This window comes from Hetaerina americana, unplaced genomic scaffold (genome assembly GCF_022747635.1).
Source record: "Hetaerina americana unplaced genomic scaffold, ioHetAmer1.1.p SCAF_45, whole genome shotgun sequence".
Taxonomy (NCBI): domain Eukaryota; kingdom Metazoa; phylum Arthropoda; class Insecta; order Odonata; family Calopterygidae; genus Hetaerina; species Hetaerina americana.
Window position 1 is genome coordinate 1,404,622 of NW_027287041.1, and position 20,877 is coordinate 1,425,498.

The 20,877-nt window shown below is 35.7% G+C and overlaps 1 protein-coding gene across 1 annotated transcript in view; it reads left to right on the forward strand.

Annotated features, from left to right (window-relative positions):
- Nucleotides 1-20,877, forward strand: part of LOC139693266 (uncharacterized) — a 68,447-nt gene that overhangs the window by 16,941 nt on the left and 30,629 nt on the right. Inside the window, exons 2-3 of the mRNA XM_071591375.1 lie at nucleotides 10,422-10,616; nucleotides 13,712-13,774. Coding sequence (XP_071447476.1) covers nucleotides 10,422-10,616; nucleotides 13,712-13,774 — 258 coding nt within the window. The remainder of the gene's footprint in view (nucleotides 1-10,421; nucleotides 10,617-13,711; nucleotides 13,775-20,877) is intronic.

The window sequence follows — 20,877 nt, forward strand, 5'->3', positions numbered from 1 at the left end:
CTTCTTGTATATCATCGCAAACCGTAATCTCAGCTGTTAATTACAACTTTTGTCTGAATTTAGAGTTCAATTGGAGCAAAATTCGTCTTGGAAGTGTTTGCCATGTACGTTTTACGCCAGTCATTTGTCAAACAAACATCCATGCGTGGTTACCATTTTAAATTGCAGTCATTTCGTGGAAATTGAGCACAATTTTTCTGTTACAAAGCCTCCAATGGTCTGTAAATTTCTTTTCCACAGCGGAATCTAATGCAATGGTACTTCAACTACCAATTACTTCGTCCTTCTGGGAGTTTCCCGTGCCGTGAAAAGTGAATATACTTGTGAATTGAATCCAGAAAACTCCGACATTGAAGATGAAAGTGAACTACCTCGTTGAAAATTGGGATTATATAACATCGCAAACAGTAATTTCAGTTGTACAAATAATGGAATCAATTACTTAAGTACTAGCGTTTTATACCAAAGAAAAAAGGATTAATCTTTGGTAAAAGTAGAATAATCAATTACGAATGTCTAAATGAGGAAAAGACTACTCATTTATTCGATTTTAATAATTCAATTCTTCTTCGGTTGTTAAACGGAACTTTTTCATTGTTTTTCTATGAATAAACTTATTCATGTAATATTTTCTTACAGCACATGAATTAGAGCGATGGTTTTTAGTTCTTTCTTAATTAAACACCAATTTGGACGAATAATAGGCACAGAACTTGATTGAAAGCAATCATGTCAATTCTTTTATCAGTATAATACCTTCATTCAGACGTCTTAGCTTAAGAAAATCGTACGTTTATGTATGTTACGTCTAGTTATCCTCGTATTTTGTTCTTATAATAATTCAACAGAGACTTTTACTGACATTTTAATTTTAAATTAATTATTTGCACCTTTTAACTAACTCTTTCAACGATACTCTTCTGTCTTAACTGACCTAAGATCTGGAATGTTGTTCAGATCTCTTAAACAATAATATTGACAAATTACATCTCTCAGATGTTTTTTTTTTAATTTTTATAATCTACCACCATTATTAACAGATGCTAGTTTAAAATGAATTTAATAACTTTGTGACTCCACATGATCTATATATATGTTCTAACTCGTAAATGCCATCATATGGCATGCAAAATATTCATTCACATGGAAATAGATGGAAGGAAAAGGGATAGGAGCACACATATTTAAAAGATGAACACAGGATGGGTGGGGACTCATGGATATATATATGTATATATATGTGTGTGTGTATATATATATATATATATATATATATATATATATATATATATATATGTGGGTCGCGGTAGTCCAGGGGGTAGAGCATTGGACTGCTGACCGGAGGGTCCCGGGTTCGATTCCCGGGCAAGGCACTCTGGGCACCTGCAGCTCCACCCAAGCTAAAGTGATTTTGCGGGTACCAGGTCTTCCTGGGAAACCATAACCGGCACAGGGAAAGGAACTGGCCCCCCTACCCTGATGTGTGAATTTTCGCACGCCGTATAGGGCTTAGTACTGGGTGAACTCTACCATCACCCATACCAAGCCGACCTTTCAGTGTGTTTATGGTTTATTTTTTATTGGAAAGCACCAAACAATATAGAAACACATAAAAAGATCACTCACACGTTATTTCTTGATAATTTCGAAGGAATTCTGCTCCGTCTTCATGGAAAGTAAAAGAAATAATGAAATGATGTTGATAATTTGTGAAAGGGTTGATTACTATGTGAAAATATATATATATATGTATATATATATACACACACATATATATATATATATACATATATATATATACATATATATATATATATATATATATATATATATATATATACATATATATATACATATATATGTATATATATATATATATATATATACATATATATATACATATATATATATATGTATATATATATGTATATATATATATATACATATATATATATATATATATATACATATATATATATATATATACATATATATATACATATATATATATATATATATATATATATATACATATATATATATATATATATCAGTAATCAAGTAATCAACCCTGGAAGGTTGGTTTGGTATGGGTGATGGTAGAGTTCACACAGTACTATAGCCCTATTTACGGCGTGTGAAATTCACACTTCAGGGTATTAATAAGGGACAGTTCCTTAATACACTGTGCCGCTTATGTTTTCCCAGGAAGATCTGGTACCCTATTTATAATCACATAGCTTGGGTGGAGTTGCAGGTGCCCAGAGTGCCTTGCCCGGGAATCGAACCCGGGACCCTCCCATCAGCAGTCCAACGGTCTACTCACTAGACTACTGGGACTCACATATATGTACATTTATAATTGTTTTTATATATCCAGATCACATATTTAAACACCCTTGGAGCTAAACGCAAACAGCAATGGCAGAATCAGTATAGCTAATGCGTTTATCTCGTATGAGATCTTAATACAAGTAAGACAAGTTTCGAATTTGGGTGTCAAGACGAGGTTCTACATTGAAGCCTAGATTGTATTTCAGTAAATTTCACGTTGACCCACGAAGTAGCTTCTTTCATTTTGAATAACTTGTTTAAATTCTGTAAAATTAGGAGTGAGACAATAGATATGGAAAGGTTTTTTTAAAGTTATTTCAACCCTTTTGGAATGATTCACCCTCGTACATTACTGTTTCAATATGCAGAATGCAATTGAGACCTTTTGATACTAATATCGACATCTTTTCTGCTTCTTAAACGTGTATATGGAACCTTTTTTTTGTTATTTTAAGTAATTACAGCAATCGCTAACTGATTCACTGGTGTAATATGCATAGTATGAGGGTCGTGTTTGTATAAATTAAGTATTTGGAGTTTATACGAATACCTCTCTTAATATCGTATCTAAATTATATTAGACTGCTCTTAAAATAGGCTGTCTCAAGGAAGAATAGATATATATGATTAAACCTTTATAACTGCTGTTATGGTGCCCGTTTGCCTATCGAATTCAGGCTTAGTTTTATATTAAATTATATAATGTTTAGAAATAGCAAGTCTGATAATAGATACATATAGATTCTTGGTTTATCCATGTGTTTATCTTTGTTTTAATGATTGACTCAACTATTTAGCTTGTATGCATAATAAAAATTATGATTTAGAATTAATTTCTGTCGTTTAGGCAATGCAATAGAGTCGATGATAGGATTCTGTCCGCGAAATTTGTCTAGAACTATTTAGAAATAGGTTTAACAGCACACTGCGATGATTATGGGGAATTGTGTTATGATATCTGATTCAGAATACTTTTTTAAATGTTTTTAAAGTGACTAACTCCTATCAGTGATTGTTGTTAAGCAGAGAAGCTGATTTTTAAATACTTTTACCAGGTTTTTATACAATACGCATCCAGGGTATATCAGTATTTTAAGGTATAAAATCTGTTTCTGATCTGTTTTTGTAATTTTTTCAATACTACCAGGCAATATATATGTTTTTTAATTCCTTTTCTTCGTACGCAATGATCAATTACTGTTTTCCATCGAAGGACAACCTTGAGGCCTGTAGTTTTTCGATAGAACAGTTTGAGAAATCAAATAGTGGAAGCAATTCATATCATATGCATAGGATTCGGCTTACAAATCGAAGCCTCTTTTGGATATTGTCTTTGCAAATCGAAACCTGTGTCGTGAATAATGAAATACATGTCGAAAAACATAGCATTTTTTTCTCCGATGTCATTGTTTCGTATAATTCTCAGTAATATTCAACAATTTACAGCAGATTTACCTCTGATACAGTACTTATCTCGATCGAGACCTGTATATCTCAATTATTTTCCTATAATAACTGCATCTGTAGACCAATCTAAGTTATGGAATATTATTTAAACCAATCGTTATTCATCCTAGCATTAATTTATGTCTGTGCATTGAGTTTCCCTCATAATTGAAGGTCGTTTAAATGGTCATCTTATGTTATGGCAATTAAGTCATGTAAATCTGGGGTTTTGACTTGTTTCTGTCTCATCCAGGACTCGCAATTTCAAAGCGGAATGATTGCTTCCGAGTAACAATCTAGCCCTTTTTAAAATATTCCCAACCCGAGGATTGTACTCTGTTTTTCTTATAGAATGCCTTGCGTTTTGATTCAATTAACTAAATAATTACTTCTGTGTTTATCTTGTCTCTGTTGTGTTGTCTGTCTTAGTCCATTAGATAAACATTCCAGTTCCCTCTTATTCATAACCTGATCTGTTTTGTATTGGCAAAACTTACTCAGTTTCCTTCCAAACAGTTCTTTATGTTCTTCCGAATCAGAAAAATGCTAACGACAGCATTAGTTTCAATTAAGAATTGTGTCTTCAAGTCGGACCTGAAATTTTGAGTAGCATTTGGCTTCTTTGATAGTGTGTTTTCATATATGTAAAATATAATGAATCTCCTAGACAAATTGTAACAATTGCTCTATGTGTAGTTATCTTAAAATGTGTTTTTGTTATCCACATGGTAATTAATAGTTGCACTAATTAAATTTGATATTAATCAGATGTCACAGTTGCTGGTTGAAGAGTTCTGTCCAGAAACTATCCAGTTATAAATAAATCAATTTGATAGAGAAATAGCCTCCTTTAGAAAGCAATGAGTTGTCCTTAGCTGTGTCCACTTCATCATATTACATGGTCCAAATTGAAATTAATTACGATTTACTTTATTAAGACGAGTAAAATTGCTTGGAAAATTTAGTGGGGGGTCTGCCCTTCCAATTCAGCCGGTCGTCAGTGTCCTCGGAGCAATCTGAGATGTCCTTAAGAAAGTAATTAAGAATGACTTTATTAAAATGAGTAAAATGACTTGAAAAATTTGGTGGGGGTGTCCCCTTACAATTCAGCCGGTCATCAGTGTGCTCCGAGCAGTCTGAGAGGTCCATTAGGAAAGTTATGCATACAATTTTATTGTGACGCGACAAAACATGTGAACGCAGTTAAAACGGTCGGGAAATGTGTTAGGGGGTTTGCCCTTCCAATTCAGCCGGTCATCAGTGTGCTCCGAGCAGTCTGAGAGGTCCATTAGGAAAGTTATGCATACAATTTTATTGTGACGCGACAAAACATGTCAACGCAGTTAAAATGGTCGGGAAATATGGGGGGGTGTCCCCTTCCAATTCAGCCGGTCGTCAGTGTGCTCCGAGCGGTCTGAGATGTCCATTATAGATGTAATGCACACGATTTTATTGTGACGCTACCATACATGCCAACGCGGTGAAACTGGTCGGGAAATTTGTTAGGGGGTGTTCCCTTCCAATTCAGCCGGTCGTCAGTTTGCTCTGAGCAATCTGAGATGTCCATTATTCATGTAATGCACACGATTTTATTGTGACGCGATAAAACATGTCAATGCGGTGAAACCGGTCGGGAATGTGGTTAGGGGTCTGTCCTTCCAATTCAGCCGGTCGTCAGTTTGCTCTGAGCAGTCTGAGATGTCCATTATAAATGTATTGCACACGATTTTATTGTGATGCTACCACACATGCCAACGCGGTGAAACCGTTCGGGAAATGTGTTAAGGGGTGTGCCCTTCCAATTCAGCCGATCGTCAGTTTGCTCTGAGCAGACTGAGAGGTCCATTATGCAATTAATGTGCACGATTTTATTGTGACGCGACTATACATGTTCACGCGGTGAAACCGAACGGGAAATGTGGTGGGGGGTGTGCCCTTCCAACTCAGCTGGTAGTCAGTTTGCTCAGAGCAGTCTGAGCGGAAAGATATGGTCAAGCTCCACTAATTACAATGCCCCCAGCCACACTTCCTTCATTGTTACCAACTTCCTGGTCCAGAGTACCTCCCCAGTGGTCTCCCAGCCTCCTTATAGTCCCAACATGGCTTGGTGAGACTTTTTAAGATGTCTTCGAGGACCTTTCGCTAGGTCTTTGTCACAGAGCAGATTGGATCTCATCTATGGACAGAAAACAGGTTTTTTTCAGGGCTGTCTTAATCAGAGGGAACAAAAAGAAGTCTGCTTGGGTGGCGTCAGGACTATAAGGGGGCGTAGGCACCTGCTGTCAGACCAGGAACTCACAGACTTGTGGAGCATTGTGGGAAACACCTTGGGGCACGAGATTGACGCACACTTTCCTCATTGGCAATAATCTTGACACTTAATCGACTGCCAGAGTCAAAAATTGTCGGACACGAGCCACATTTTTGTCGGTTTTGCTGGTTTGACGTCTGCCCAGAGGGTTGTTTGTCGTACACCTCTTCATAGGCCCTCCTTAAAGACTTTAAACCACCTCAAAACTTGTGCTTAAGACAGCAGGGTCCCCGTAAGTCTCACAAATAATTTCAATTTCAAAGATTCAAATTTCGTGACACTCTCGGTGTGCAGAGGTTAACTATAACTGAAATCCTGTCGCTTCCACAGCTTTGAGAGCACTGAGACTGGTTTAGTGGCAAAGCTAAATGTTTCCTCGACCTAATCAAAGTAATTTCATCAATCTCCGACTAATAGTATCGGCTCGGGAAATTCATTTGCATTACTTTCAGAACGTACCTTGTTTGGATAGTCTCCTCACAAGAGATTTATGTTCAGTTAAGCACAAAACTTACGGTAATTGTATAGCATTGCTCCATCGTCAATGATATTTAATTTGTGGCACAGTCGGCGTGTAGAGGTTTAGAATAACTGACGCCCTGCCGCATCCACAGCTTGGAGAGCACTGAGACCGGTTTTGTGGCAAAGCTTAATGTCCTCCCAACCTACTAAGAGTGATTCGATCCTACTCCGATCAATAGGAGAGGTGTGGGAAATTGAATTGCATTACTTATGGAACGAACCCTGTACTTGTGCATCAAGGTTTTTTCATCATATAATCCATATGACTTTGTCTTGACTGATGGTGGCTTTTCACTGTTTTGTTTCAGTTTTCTGATGTATTAAATCACAAATTCAGTATTAAATGTAATGTAACTTAAAAATGCAATTGTTATTAGCAGTTATTATTAATTTATACTCTAGAAATTTGTGTGAAAAGCAACCATTTTTTGCTGTCTTACTTCCGTACACTCTGTCGTACTTATTAATATAGTTAGAATGCCTGTGTGCTCTTTTAGTTTATCTGAAAATAATGATATAGTATGTATGTATGTATTATGTCAGTGTGGTGACATCATCCTGTTATTCCGAAGAAACCGCGGTAGAAGCCGCAACAGTGGCTTTTAACAGAGTCATCCGCTAATGTGCATTTCAATGCAACAATTTCAGAGTGTAAAAATCATTCGCCTTGACCGAGATTCGAACCGGGATCCCTCAAATGTCCCGTTGAGTGCTTTAGCCAGTTAGGCTATCGATTCAAAATTTCAGAGTTTACAAGGGCGGTTCAATAAGTACCCGTATATGACAACCAAAGGGCATTCCTGAGGGAAGTTTATGCTATCGTTATGTGCTGCCATCTATCAAACGATGGTGAAACAACAAATTTCAGACTGATTTAAAAAGGTTAGTTTGGATTTGGCAGCCATTCGAGTGTAAGACGTGTTTCGTGATTTTGGCTTGAAGATGGAAAAAGAGAGCAGTATCGTTTGGTAATTTGCTTTTTGTTTTGTTTTGGATGGGAAGGAATGCGAGGAGATGAAAGCAAAGTTGGATGCTGTTGGATGAGGACACTTCACGCCATCTATAACCACAGTTAGATATTGGTTCAACGAATTTAAACGTGGGCGAACATCTGTTTCTGATGAGGAGTGACCAGGACGCCCGGCAGACGTGGTTACCAAGGAAATCATTCAAAAAGTCCACGCCATGATTCTTGCTGATTGACGAACGAAAGTGCGCGAAGTAGCAGAGGCCGTGGGGGATGTGTCGACCTGAACAGCAAATAATATTTTACAAGAATAGATTGGCAAAATGAGAAAATTGTCGGCCCGATGGGTGCCATGGTGATTGCTCACGGTGGACAACAAGCTGATCCCGGAGTTGTCGCCGCCAAACTGCATGAACTATGTTATGAATTGCTGCCGCACCCCCGTATTCACCCGATCTGGCTGCCTGTGACTTCATGAACTGCATGAACTACGTTATGAATTGCTGCCGCACCCCCCCGTATTCTCCCAATCTGGCTGCCTGTGACTTTTTCTTATTCCCTAACATGAAGAAATGGCTCGCAGGAGAAAATTTAGCTCAAGCGAGGAAGTTATCGCCGAGAGACAGAGTCGTATTTTGGAGATAGTTCGACAAATCCTATTATTTTGGAGGGGTTTAAAAAATGACCGATACTTTGGGAGAAGTGTATCTTTCTAATAAGGGGACTGTGTTGAAAAATTAAGAAAAAGTTTATGAAAAAATAGTTTCTTCATTTCTAACACAGGTACTTATTGAATGGCCCTCGTAAGAGGACGCCTTGATAGCTTATCTGGCTAAAGCACTCGAATGGACATTTGAGGGATCCCGGTTCAAATCCCGGTGAAGTCGAATGTTTTTTTATGCTCTGAAATTGTAGCATTGATCTTCCTGTTAGTCTATGCAGATTAATAAACATTTAATCACAAATCAGGGCGATTAAATTGAAGGCAATTGCTTCCTTATTACCTTTAGTTTTGGTTGTGGTTCAATATTTTAACTTTATGTTACCGGCACTAATGCTCATTGATAACAAAAGAATATCCTGTATTCATTCAACAAAGACAATATTCAATCATTCTATTGTCATGCTAATTATCGATGTCATACTTGGTCATTAAATCATAAGATTTGTTTGACTGCAAGCCCTACATCCTACTCTATTTGACGCTAATTGGGTTACGTCCTGGTATTTTTGATTGCTGTGTACTTCTTACTTTAATTCGTCCCATGTAGCACTACATCATCCTATAAACACACTAACTGAGGCCATATGAACTTTATTTTGCCTTAAACTTACAGTCTATATCAATGATTTTGTTGTCTTTTCCTTCTTCAAAGTACTCTCTCTGTCAATTCGTAGTAATGGCTATCTATGCCTTCTTCTTATTATTATTATTATATATTCCATCTTCTTCTTCTTCTTATATTCATTTACACTGTTTAATAATAATAAAGCACCCTCCTCCCCTTTGGAAGTCCTCCTCCTCTTATTTAAAGGCAGTTCAGTTCTTATTAAGGTTCTTCTCATTTAATTATCAGTAGTTGTAGTTTTCTATATCTAATCGTCTCTTCTTTGCTTTATTATTATTTTTATTTATTGTCTGTCTCTTCTCCAACAAACATATTATTATCATCTCGTGTGCCCCAAAGTGTGATATGACACGTGCAATGTCCCCACCAATCATCATTATCATCACATTTCATTGCATTTTATACTGGGAATATATTTTGGAAAAAGTAGCAAAAAGGGGCGGAGATCTATTTTAAGAATTGAAATAATAAGGAGGAGGATTGTGATGATCAAAGGATCAATGGTGATTTGAGTTTATTAATTATACAGAAACAACGGCAAACTTAACTTTAATAAACTAATTAAATAGTACTAGTGTGGGCACTAGTACTATTATACTAGTATTATTATTAGTAAATAGTATTAGAGTGTGTTTGTGCACTGTTGATAATTTACTATATATTCAGTTCACTATTCATCAGCTATTATCATTCGGATCACAGTTTATTATTATAATGACGATTAGATAAGAAGAAGGACAAGGGACCATTGCACACACGATCAATGTTATATCAACGTCAAACACAGGTGATGGGAATAGGAAGGTCTTTATAAAGGCCTTTCATCTTAATCGGTCTTGGCGTCTTGTCTCGGCCATCTTCAATAAAACCCTTAATCCACTTGAAAATAACAAATGTTTTTACTTCAGAAAGCATTTTCTCCTTACAAACAGCTTTCAGTACATTTCTCAGTAATTTCTTGATAACTTTGACCACCGCATTTAACCTTATAAACTTGATGTGTTCATTCGTAGCTCTGTGATTTTGTCAATATCCATTTTCAATGGCCAACAGTAAGAACAAGAAGGGACAACAGAAACTATAACATAACTGGGATGCCCTACGTACAGCCCGACAATCCACCAAAGCCCACAGACGGCTTGTCATTGGATATCTCAGACAACTAGCGCCTAGCTAGTAGGCGGGGGGCTATAGTCCAAGCATCATTGAGGCCAGACTACATCTGTTCACACATTTATGGCACAGACCACGTATTAGCCAGTGACTCTGCTGAAAGTTACTCTTGGAATTCATTAATTTTTAAGTATAATATTTAAGACAGATCTAAGGAGAGGATAGCATAGATAATTTTGCAAAAACGATGATCAGTTCGATGGGAAATTATTTCTTTGCATGACATTTTTACGTGTGCCTTTGGGGTTTGATGTCTTGTTCTGTGTATTGTGCCGCTGTTGTTCTAATGTCGTTCTTTCTCATGTCTTTTCAACCACAGCTTGTCCGGATGTCCACGAGCCGACCGTTCCACGGTCCAGGCACATTCTCAAGAATTGAAATGTCCAACGCCGGGCTGCGATGGATCTGGTCATGTTACGGGCAACTATTCGTCACACCGGTCGCTATCGGGATGTCCACGAGCCAATAAACCGAAGAGTAAACCAAGAGATGGACAAGATTCCGAACCGTTGAGGTCAGTTTTGGGTGAAGAATCCAAACTTGAACCAATTAGGCGAATATTTTGCGGAAGTATGCAATTTTATAGATTACCTACCTCAGTTTTATGGATTTAATTCTATTACTTATCATTAGTTTATGCAAATGTATGCCTGTAAACATTATTTTAAGCATAACAATCTATTTTGTGGTATTAAAACAGCAGAGTACATGGTTATTTGCATTTGAAATGCCATCTGTTTGTGTGTTACATATGAGAATTGTTCGCAAATGGAACAAGGGAGTATTTTTATGCTAGGGAAGTTTCGGAAGTAAGTTCTCTGATTTATTTTAAATAGAAGGAAATGTTTGTTCTCAATAACTGTCACATAATATTAAAGCTTGGATATTCTTCTATTTATTGATATAATTGCCATTTTCGGGGATGAATTTAGGTAGACAGTAATGCAGTTTTTGTATATCTGCGTTGTGGTAGCCTAGATACGTTGAAATAGCGATGAGATGTTTTGACATGGCCTTACAAAAACTTTTCCAGTGCGTGCAAAAACGTATCTGCGGAAATATCAAATATATCAATTGAAAGAGGAATGTTTAAGCTTTAATCCAATGTATTAATTATTGAAAACAAATATTTAATTCATTTGTTAAGCAAATGTTTTTAGTGCAAAATGTAATTTTATGTTTATACACCTGTACATGTAATTCCATTTCTCTTCCCTGCGTTGTTGATTAATGCAAATGGTTTATCTCTTATTTTAATGTTAATGCAAATGTTATTTTAGTTTTAATAATCTCTTTTATCCATGTAAACATCATTAGAATTCATAGTCATTTACGTTAGAAATGCTGATATAGTTGTATGCTCTCTATCAACAGTCTTATCAATTTGGATTGGTGTTTGTTTAGTTTATTTAACATTAAATCATTGTACAAGGTGTGATCAAAAAAAGACAGGACTGATTTCATAACTTACTTCGACGGAAACAGCTTAATTGAACTTGTAGCTCTCAAAGTACATGCCTTGGCTGACAAAACACCTTTGCCAACGTTTTTTCCAGCTCTCAAACCTTGCCTGGTAAGCCGTCTTAGGGATCCTCTTCAGGTCCGCCCTTCATATTAATGTCTGCAATAGAGTCAAATCGGTGCCCTTTTCAAGGTTGATTCTAAATTTGGAAATAAACTAAAGGTTATGGATGGACAAAACTACCAAATAAATATTTTGTGACTACTAACAAAACAAAATCCAGCATCCTACTCTACATCAGGTCCCTCTTCATCTCAGAGTACTTTCTTCCTCCCTTCATCCCGTCCAACATCCCTATCCTGTTCCTTCCCTTTCCTCGTTTGCCTATAATTCTCCCCTCTATTACAGTCTTCAACATCCTACTATTGTCAATCAATGCCCCCTTCATCCACTTTTCCTGCCTCCTCCTTAGTAATATCTCCCAACAAACCTTTCTCTTCGCCCACCATACCAAGTACTTCCTCATTTGTTTTCATTCTATCGGTCCATTTCACCTTCTCCATTCTTCTCCACGCCCACATTATATCTACAATAGCCTCCAATCTACGTCTATCCTCCTGCTTCAATGACCACGTTTCCGCTCCGTACATAGCTACGCTCCATATGAAAATTTTTAATAGTCTTTTCTTAACATCCTTACTCAACGTCCCCGTCATCAACTCCCTCCTCCTTGTGAAAGCCTCTTTGCCTAGCGCAATTCTTCTCCTTACGTCCCTACTACTTTGACCGTGTTGGTCCAAAACACTTCCAGAGATACATAAACTGTTCTACCTGCTCTATAGTTTTTGCCCTCCTATTTTAATGTTTAGCTTGGCCTTTTTCTTTCTAGAAAATCGCATAACCTTTGTTTTATTAATATATTTATTCTCATCCCATACCTGTCGCACTGAATTTCCAATTCACTCAGCAATGCTTGCAGCCCCTTGGCTGACTGACAAACTAAAGCTTGGTCATCAGCAAACCGTAACTGATTTTTAAATTAATTCCCTACAGACTCATTCTTCTCTACATTACTTCTTCCACATGTATACGTATTGAACAGCATTGATAATTTGAAACCCTCTTCCTAATGCTGCCCATCCGAACTCCCCAATTTGTGGATATATTGTCCGAAAATTTTTCTGAATATTTTGATCTCCTTTCACGGAAATTTCATGAAAAATGTGAGAAATTTTTTCAAAATTTGTAGAGATATTGGTGGAAACCTGCGTATATGTGTTGAGGGGGGAATGTTACTTCCACATGCCCAGACTAGGAATGCTCCTGAAGGTCATTTTATATGTATTACCGGAACATCTCCATACTTCATCCGCTTCTCAAAATACTACACTGGATGAATAATATAAACAACTCAAACCTTAGAATGTGTGTTGAGGGGGGAATGTTACTTCCACATGCCCAGACTACAAGTGCTCCTGGAGGTCATTTTATATGTATTACCAGAACACATCTCCATACTTCCGCTTCCCAAAATACTACACTGGATGAACGTAACACCTCAAACCTGGGCATGTGTGTTGAGGGAGGAATGTAACTTCCACATGCCAAAACCAGGAGGGCTTCTGGAGGTCAATTTGTGTGTTGTCTACAAGTTTTCAACCTACCCTCGCATGTAGTCTACCCTGATGGGAAGCTAAGATCTCTTCTCCCAGAATTTGGTAAATGCATTGTTTTAAAATTTGATGAAATATTGGCCAAAAAAATTTGACTTTATTTTGATGAAAATTGAGTAATCATGCCATATATTCGGCTACAGTTCTAATCAATGCTTTGCCTGGATATTTGGTAGGTAAAGCACTAAATATAATTGATATTAAATGACTCTGAACTCTGCAGAAGAGAATTGTGTCCAATTTGTTATGTCATCAAGTTTCATCGCATACTTCTTTCCCTTTGGGGAGTATTATCTTTTAAATAAAGTGTGAAATTCTTTCAGAATTACTGGACCTGGGCACATCTTTGTGCCCAACTTAGTGGAAAAGAGTGCGGTACGGTACGTATTCGTGTTCGGCACCGTTAAAAGAGTTCCTTTCTCTACGATCGCAAATTTCTCATTTTGTTTTCATTCGTCTCTCCCCGGCATATAGGTGTCCTATACCGGGATGCGACGGTTCGGGTCACGCCACAGGGAAGTTCCTGTCTCACAGAAGGTAAGGGATATGTCCGCAGGACTCATGCCATAAATTTGGCCCATGTGGCTCGTCTCTTTCTTCTGGCTATGTGTGCCATGAAACGGTTCTTACCCTGTATGATGTTGTAAGACTGCTTACCCACTAACCTTTCCTCTTGTGTGTTGTCCATTTTATCCTTTGGTGGGTTAAACAGTTCCCTAATGCCATCTCTTGGCCAAAGAATCAGGGCTCTTAGTTGCATAAAGACCTGCTGATCTCAATGTAAATTACGTTTCCTCGATAGCTTAAGTGGTTGAGAGCATTTGCCCGGCAAGTGGAAAGATCCGGAGTTCAAGTCCCGGTCGAGGAAGTATTTTTACACTTGTGATCTGCTTAATTCTGCCTTCTCCACGTACTCTCTCCTGTGTTTGTCGTGTGTTTGTCCTTTATATGTTTTGCTATCCCTTTTCCTTATATCTATTTCCATGTGAATGAGTATTTGTTTGCCATTTGGTGAGATTTTGTGTTTCAATATGTGTGCATGTGTATATATATATATATATATATATATATATATATATATATATATGTGTGTGTGTGTGTGTGTGTATATATATGTATGTATGTATATATATATGTATGTATGTACATATATGTATATATATATGTATATATATGTATATATATGTATGTGTGTATATATATATATATTTATATATAAGAAAAATACAGTCTAAAAATGTTTGTAATAATTTATATGAAGTTAGCACTAGTGGACACACACAGAAACAAATAAATGAAATGAAACTCACTAGGTTTCTAATTTTTGGAGTCCCAAGCCACCCTTCTCAAGGAAGAGAAGGACAGAACTGAGGAAAAGACAAGGCTAGAATTGCTGAATGGAAGGGAAAAGAAATGGGAGGGAGATTTTTAGAAATGTTGGAATAATGATATGGAAAGTTTTGGGAGCGGAGGTGTGATGGGAATATGTGAAGATCAGGGTAATTAATGCCTAACATTAAATCCTGGATTACTGAATGAATCCAGGAACCCTATGTATGCCTGCTAAATTGTTTTGAGTTTGACTGGAGGGTCAGAGGGTGGGAGGGATGCTAAGATGGATACACTATAGTATTTATCAATGGGAGTGTTGTGTTCGGAGGTGTGTTTGGGGTTCAGGGACATATCAATCAGGGAAGAATTCTTGAAAGAGGCACAAGTGTTTTTTGATTCTACTATTGAGGGATGTGGTACACTGTCAAACGTAGAAGGCAGGGCATAGTTAGCACTTAAGAAGGTAAACTACATTGCTAGCTGTGCAAGTAGAGTTGGGAATTGGTGGGAGAGAGTTGAAAAGCGGGTTGGAGAGGGATGGGATTTTGGTTTTTGTAAATACTAGGATATGTTTAGCATCTAGTAAGTTTATTGCAGGGCATAGGAGTGGTTTTGGGACAGGGCTGGGATTTAATTAGTGGATTGGTTGATTTTGAGAAGATCTGATAAGTTGGCTGGGCATTTGAAAGTAACAGTGGGACATTTGGGAATAAGGTTAGATGTGGAATTTTGGTTTTTTGAGGATCCTTCCTTGAGAAAGGTGGCTTGTGCTATTTATAATTTGAATACATATATATAGAGATATATATAAAATATAATATATATATATGTATATATATATATGTATATATATATATATATATATATATATATATATATATATATATATATATATATATATATGTATATATATATATATATATATGTGTATAAATAAATATATATATATGTATATAAATGAATATATATATATATATATATATATATATATATATATATATATATGTATATATATATATATATGTGTGTACAAATAAATATATATATATGTATATAAATGAATATATATATATATATATATATATATATATATATATATATATATATACAGGGAAAGATACTGAAAATAATTATTTTCATCTCAAAAACTACATATCTCTACAATATTTTTAAGCATATTCACAGAACAGTTTTAATAAACATTTGTTTAATATCTAATTTTTAATATGTCCTTCAAAATTCCTTCAGAAATGCAATTCTGTGTCGTCTGAGATAGCATATCCAACCGATGACGACGTTAATGGCATCTTAAAGAACTTCCTTGTATTAAAACGAGCAATGAACATGTGTCTTTGAATAAGTAGTTAAGTCGTTTTAAACAATAGTTACTCGGTTAGAACATTTCTGTGCTGTTAACATTATTATAATATATTTTGGAGTGTACCCAATAATTCACATTCGGGTGTTATTTCAAAGTAAACTCCAGTTTGAGATGTGCTTTCATCCTTGTACGCTTAGGGAATCATGCCCAAGGTCTCCGTACCTGATTTACCCAATAAAGCATGGAATTTGATTGAAATATACCATCCTTTCCAATAAATATGCAAACAGAGGCCATAAAAACAATTAATTTTGGTTTAAATTTAGAGTTAATATATATATCAATGATTTTGGTGTCTATACCTTTTTCAAAGTACTCTCTCTGTCAATTTGTAGTAATGGCTATCCATGCCTTCTTCTTATTATTATTATATATTCCATCTTCTTCTTCTTCTTATATTCATTTCTACTGTTTAATAATAATAAAGCACCCTCCCCTTTGGAAGTCCTCCTCCTCTTATTCAAAGGCAGTTCAGTTCTTATTAAGGTTCTTCTTATTTAATTATCAGTAGACGCAGTTTTCTATATCTATTCGTTTCTTCTTTGCTTTATTATTATTATTTATTGTCTGTCTCTTCTCCAACAAACATATTATTATCATCTCGTGTGCCCCAAAGTGTGATATGACACGTACAATGTCCCCACCAATCATCATTATCATCACATTTCATTGCATTTTATTAATCGGGAATATATATTGGAAAAAGTTGCAAAAAGGGGCAGAGATCTATTTTAAGAATCTTAATAAGAAAGATGGTTGATGATAGGATCAAAGGTGATTTAAATTAATTTGTTTAGCCAGAAACAACGGCGAACATATATCAATGTGCTCTCTGATATAATGTGCTCTGAATGGTGTGCATTGTGTCATGGTGTCATTCATTGGTGTGTGTGTGTGTGTGTGTCATCAAAGGATCCATCCATCTCTCCATCCAATCATATCGTGTCATTCAATGGTAATAAAATAGTATTAGTAGGGTGGGCACTGTTGATAATTTACTCTTAATTCAGTTCACTCTTCATCAGCTGACATTATCATTCGGATGACAGTTATTATTATAATGACGATTAGATGAGAAGAAGGACAAGGGACCATTGCACTGTCACAATCAATGTAGTATCAACGTCAAACACAGTAAGTGATGGGAATAGGAAGGTCTTTATAAAGGCCTTTGCATCTTAATCCGTCTTGGCATCTTGTCTCGGCCATCTTCAATAAGATTCTACAATTCACTGGAAAACTGATGTTTTATTGATGGAAAGGAAACAAACTATGCAAATTTCACTTGAATAGAGATTTATTCACGACCCGGGTTTCAAACTTAATGTCATCTTCAGGTTTAGGTGTTTGAAACCCGGGTCGTGAATAAATCTCTATTCAAGTGAAATTTGCATGGTTTGTTTCCTTTCCATCATGGATAAATTTCACAGGGTTAACCCTAATACCGTTCGGTTTGTTGATGTTTTATTCTTCAGAAAGCATTATCACGGTATAAACAGCTGTCGGTACATTTCTCAGTAATTTCTTTTGATAACTTTTACAACCGCACTTAATCATAGTAACTTGATACATTGATTCGTTGCTCTGTGATTTCGTGAATATCTAATTTTCAACGACAATCAGTATTAAAAACAAGAAAGGACAACAGAAACTATAACATAACTGGCACATACCATACAGACGGCTCAAAGATCCACCAAAGCACAAAGATGGCTCCTCATTGGGTTGCTCAGGCAACTAGCTGTGAGTAGGGGGGTTTACATGGATGCCAGATTACACCAGTTCGCGTATTAATTGCACAGACTGATGCTGAATTCGGGATAAAGCAGAACTGTTGCAAGGGAAGTCTATAAACTTTATTTTAAATCCTAGGTAGAAGCAAGATATTAGAGTAGGTAAGTGAAAAACCTTTATAAATCTTGACGTGGAAGTACTAACTTCCCTTTTTTGCCCTCAGTAAGTTAAAAAAACTTGACTTAGGTCCTAGTTTAATGCTCAGCTGTGCGTAAAATAGGTGTAAAATCCATAAAAAATGATTTTTTTGGCCATTAATTGTATATCAGTGTACAATATTATGTCCGGAAGTCTGATTTTTAGGATATTTAATATTTTTCAAAGTGTTTTTGGTTGGTGTTTTGGTCTTAAAACAAGATAGGGACTTCAACCATTCTTCTGCGTCGTGTACATGGTCCGTTTTTGAGTCAGGGCCGGCGGTATGCGCCCCCTGTCTCTCCTATACATCCCCTGACAGCCTCCCTTCGGTCTGTTTCTCACTTATAACCGCAGACTGGTTCTAATTAGGTTCGTTTCTCCCTTCTGCACTCATAAGGCATTCTGCAAACCATCCCACATATTCGCTACCCTCCTCCCTGATATGCCAACAGCGGTCTCGTAAAACCCACTAAAGCAAGCACGCCAATCCACACTCATTTCAAACATCGGCTTCCTTCAAAATGATGGGGTGGGGGGTGAAATTAAAATCTCCAACCAGCTGTGCTTGGGATATACTCACGTGATGTGCTACGACTTTAGACTTTCAAATACTTCTAGGACATTCAATTTCGGGGTTAGAGAAAGGATTGATACAGATTCTTGGAGCTTAAACTATATTCTAAATAGTTATCACAAATATTTATTAGTTTATTTAATTTTTCACAGTTTATGAAGTAAAACTGATTTCAATTCCCCAAATACAATGTTAAGGGATTGCAGGCTTTCCCAAAAACACTTCCAACACATTCAATTTTTGTGTTAGGTGAATGATTGATACAGTTTCTTGGAGTTTAAATTATACTCTAAATAGGTATTACCAATGTGTATTAGGTTATGCAATTTTTTACAGTTTATGGAGCAAAAATATCTTCAATTCCCCAAATACGATGTGAAGAGATTGCAGACTTTCGCAAAAACACTTCGACCACATTCAATTAGTGTCTCAGAGAAAATATTGATGCAGCATCTTGGAGATTAAACTATATTCTAAATAGTTATCACAAATATTTATTAGTTTATTTATTTGTTTACAGTTTATATAGTAAAAATGACTTCAATTCCCCAAATACAATGTTAAGGGATTGCAGGCTTTCCCAAAAACACTTCCAGCACATTCCATTTTTGTGTTAGGTGAATGATTGATACAGTTTCTTGGAGTTTAAACTATACTCTAAATAGTTATTACAAATATTTATTAGTTTTTGTAATTGTTTACAGTTTATGGAGTAAAAATATCTTCAATTCCCCAAATACGATGTGAAGAGATTGCAGACTTTCGCAAAAACACTTCGACCACATTCAATTAGTGTCTCAGAGAAAATATTGATGCAGCATCTTGGAGATTAAACTATATTCTAAATAGTTATCACAAATATTTATTAGTTTATTTAATTTTTCACAGTTTATGAAGTAAAACTGATTTCAATTCCCCAAATACGATGGTAAGGGATTACAGGCTTTCCCAAAAACACTTCCAGCACATTCAATTTTTGTGTTAGGTGAATGATTGATACAGTTTCTTGGAGTTTAAACTATACTCTAAATAGTTATTACAAATATTTAATAGTTTTTGTAATTGTTTACAGTTTATGGAGTAAAAATATCTTCAATTCCCCAAATACGATGTGAAGAGATTGCAGACTTTCGCAAAAACACTTCGACCACATTCAATTAGTGTCTCAGAGAAAATATTGATGCAGCATCTTGGAGATTAAACTATATTCTAAATAGTTATCACAAATATTTATTAGTTTATTTAATTTTTCACAGTTTATGAAGTAAAACTGATTTCAATTCCCCAAATACGATGGTAAGGGATTGCAGGCTTTCCCAAAAACACTTCCAGCACATTCAATTTTTGTGTTAGGTGAATGATTGATACAGTTTCTTGGAGTTTAAACTATACTCTAAATAGTTATTACAAATATTTAATAGTTTTTGTAATTGTTTACAGTTTATGGAGTAAAAATATCTTCAATTCCCCAAATACGATGTGAAGAGATTGCAGACTTTCGCAAAAACACTTCTACCACATTCAATTAGTGTCTCAGAGAAAATATTGATGCAGCATCTTGGAGTAAAAACTATACTCTAAATAGTTATCACAAATATTTATTAGTTTATTTAATTTTTCACAGCTTATGAAGTAAAACTGATTTCAATTCCCCAAATACGATGTTAAGGGATTGCAGGCTTTCCCAAAATCACTTCCAGCACATTCAATTTTTGTGTTAGGTGAATGATTGATACAGTTTCTTGGAGTTTAAACTATACTCTAAATAGTTATTACAAATATTTAATAGTTTTTGTAATTGTTTACAGTTTATGGAGTAAAAATATCTTCAATTCCCCAAATACGATGTGAAGAGATTGCAGACTTTCGCAAAAACACTTCTACCACATTCAATTAGTGTCTCAGAGAAAATATTGATGCAGCATCTTGGAGTAAAAACTATACTCTAAATAGTTATTACAAATATTTAATAGTTTTTGTAATTGTTTACAGTTTATGGAGCAAAAATATCTTCAATTCCCCAAATACGATGTGAAGAGATGGCAGACTTTCTCAAAAACACTTCTAACACATTCAATTAGTGTCTTAGAGAAAAGATTGATACAGTTTCTTGGAGTTTAAACTAAACTCTAAAAAGATATTACAAATATTTAATAGTTTTTCTAATTGTTTACAGTTTATGGAGTAAAAATGACTTCAATTCCTCAAATACGATGTGAAGGGATTGCAGGCTTTCCCAAAAACACTTCCAGCACATTGAATTTTTGTGTTAGGTGAATGATTGATACAGTTTCTTGGAGTTTAAACTATACTCTAAATAGATATTAAAACTATAACATAACTGGCACATACCATAAGAGTACAGCTCAACGAACAGCCAAAGCAGAAAGATGGCTCCTAATTGGGTCTTAGAGGCAACTG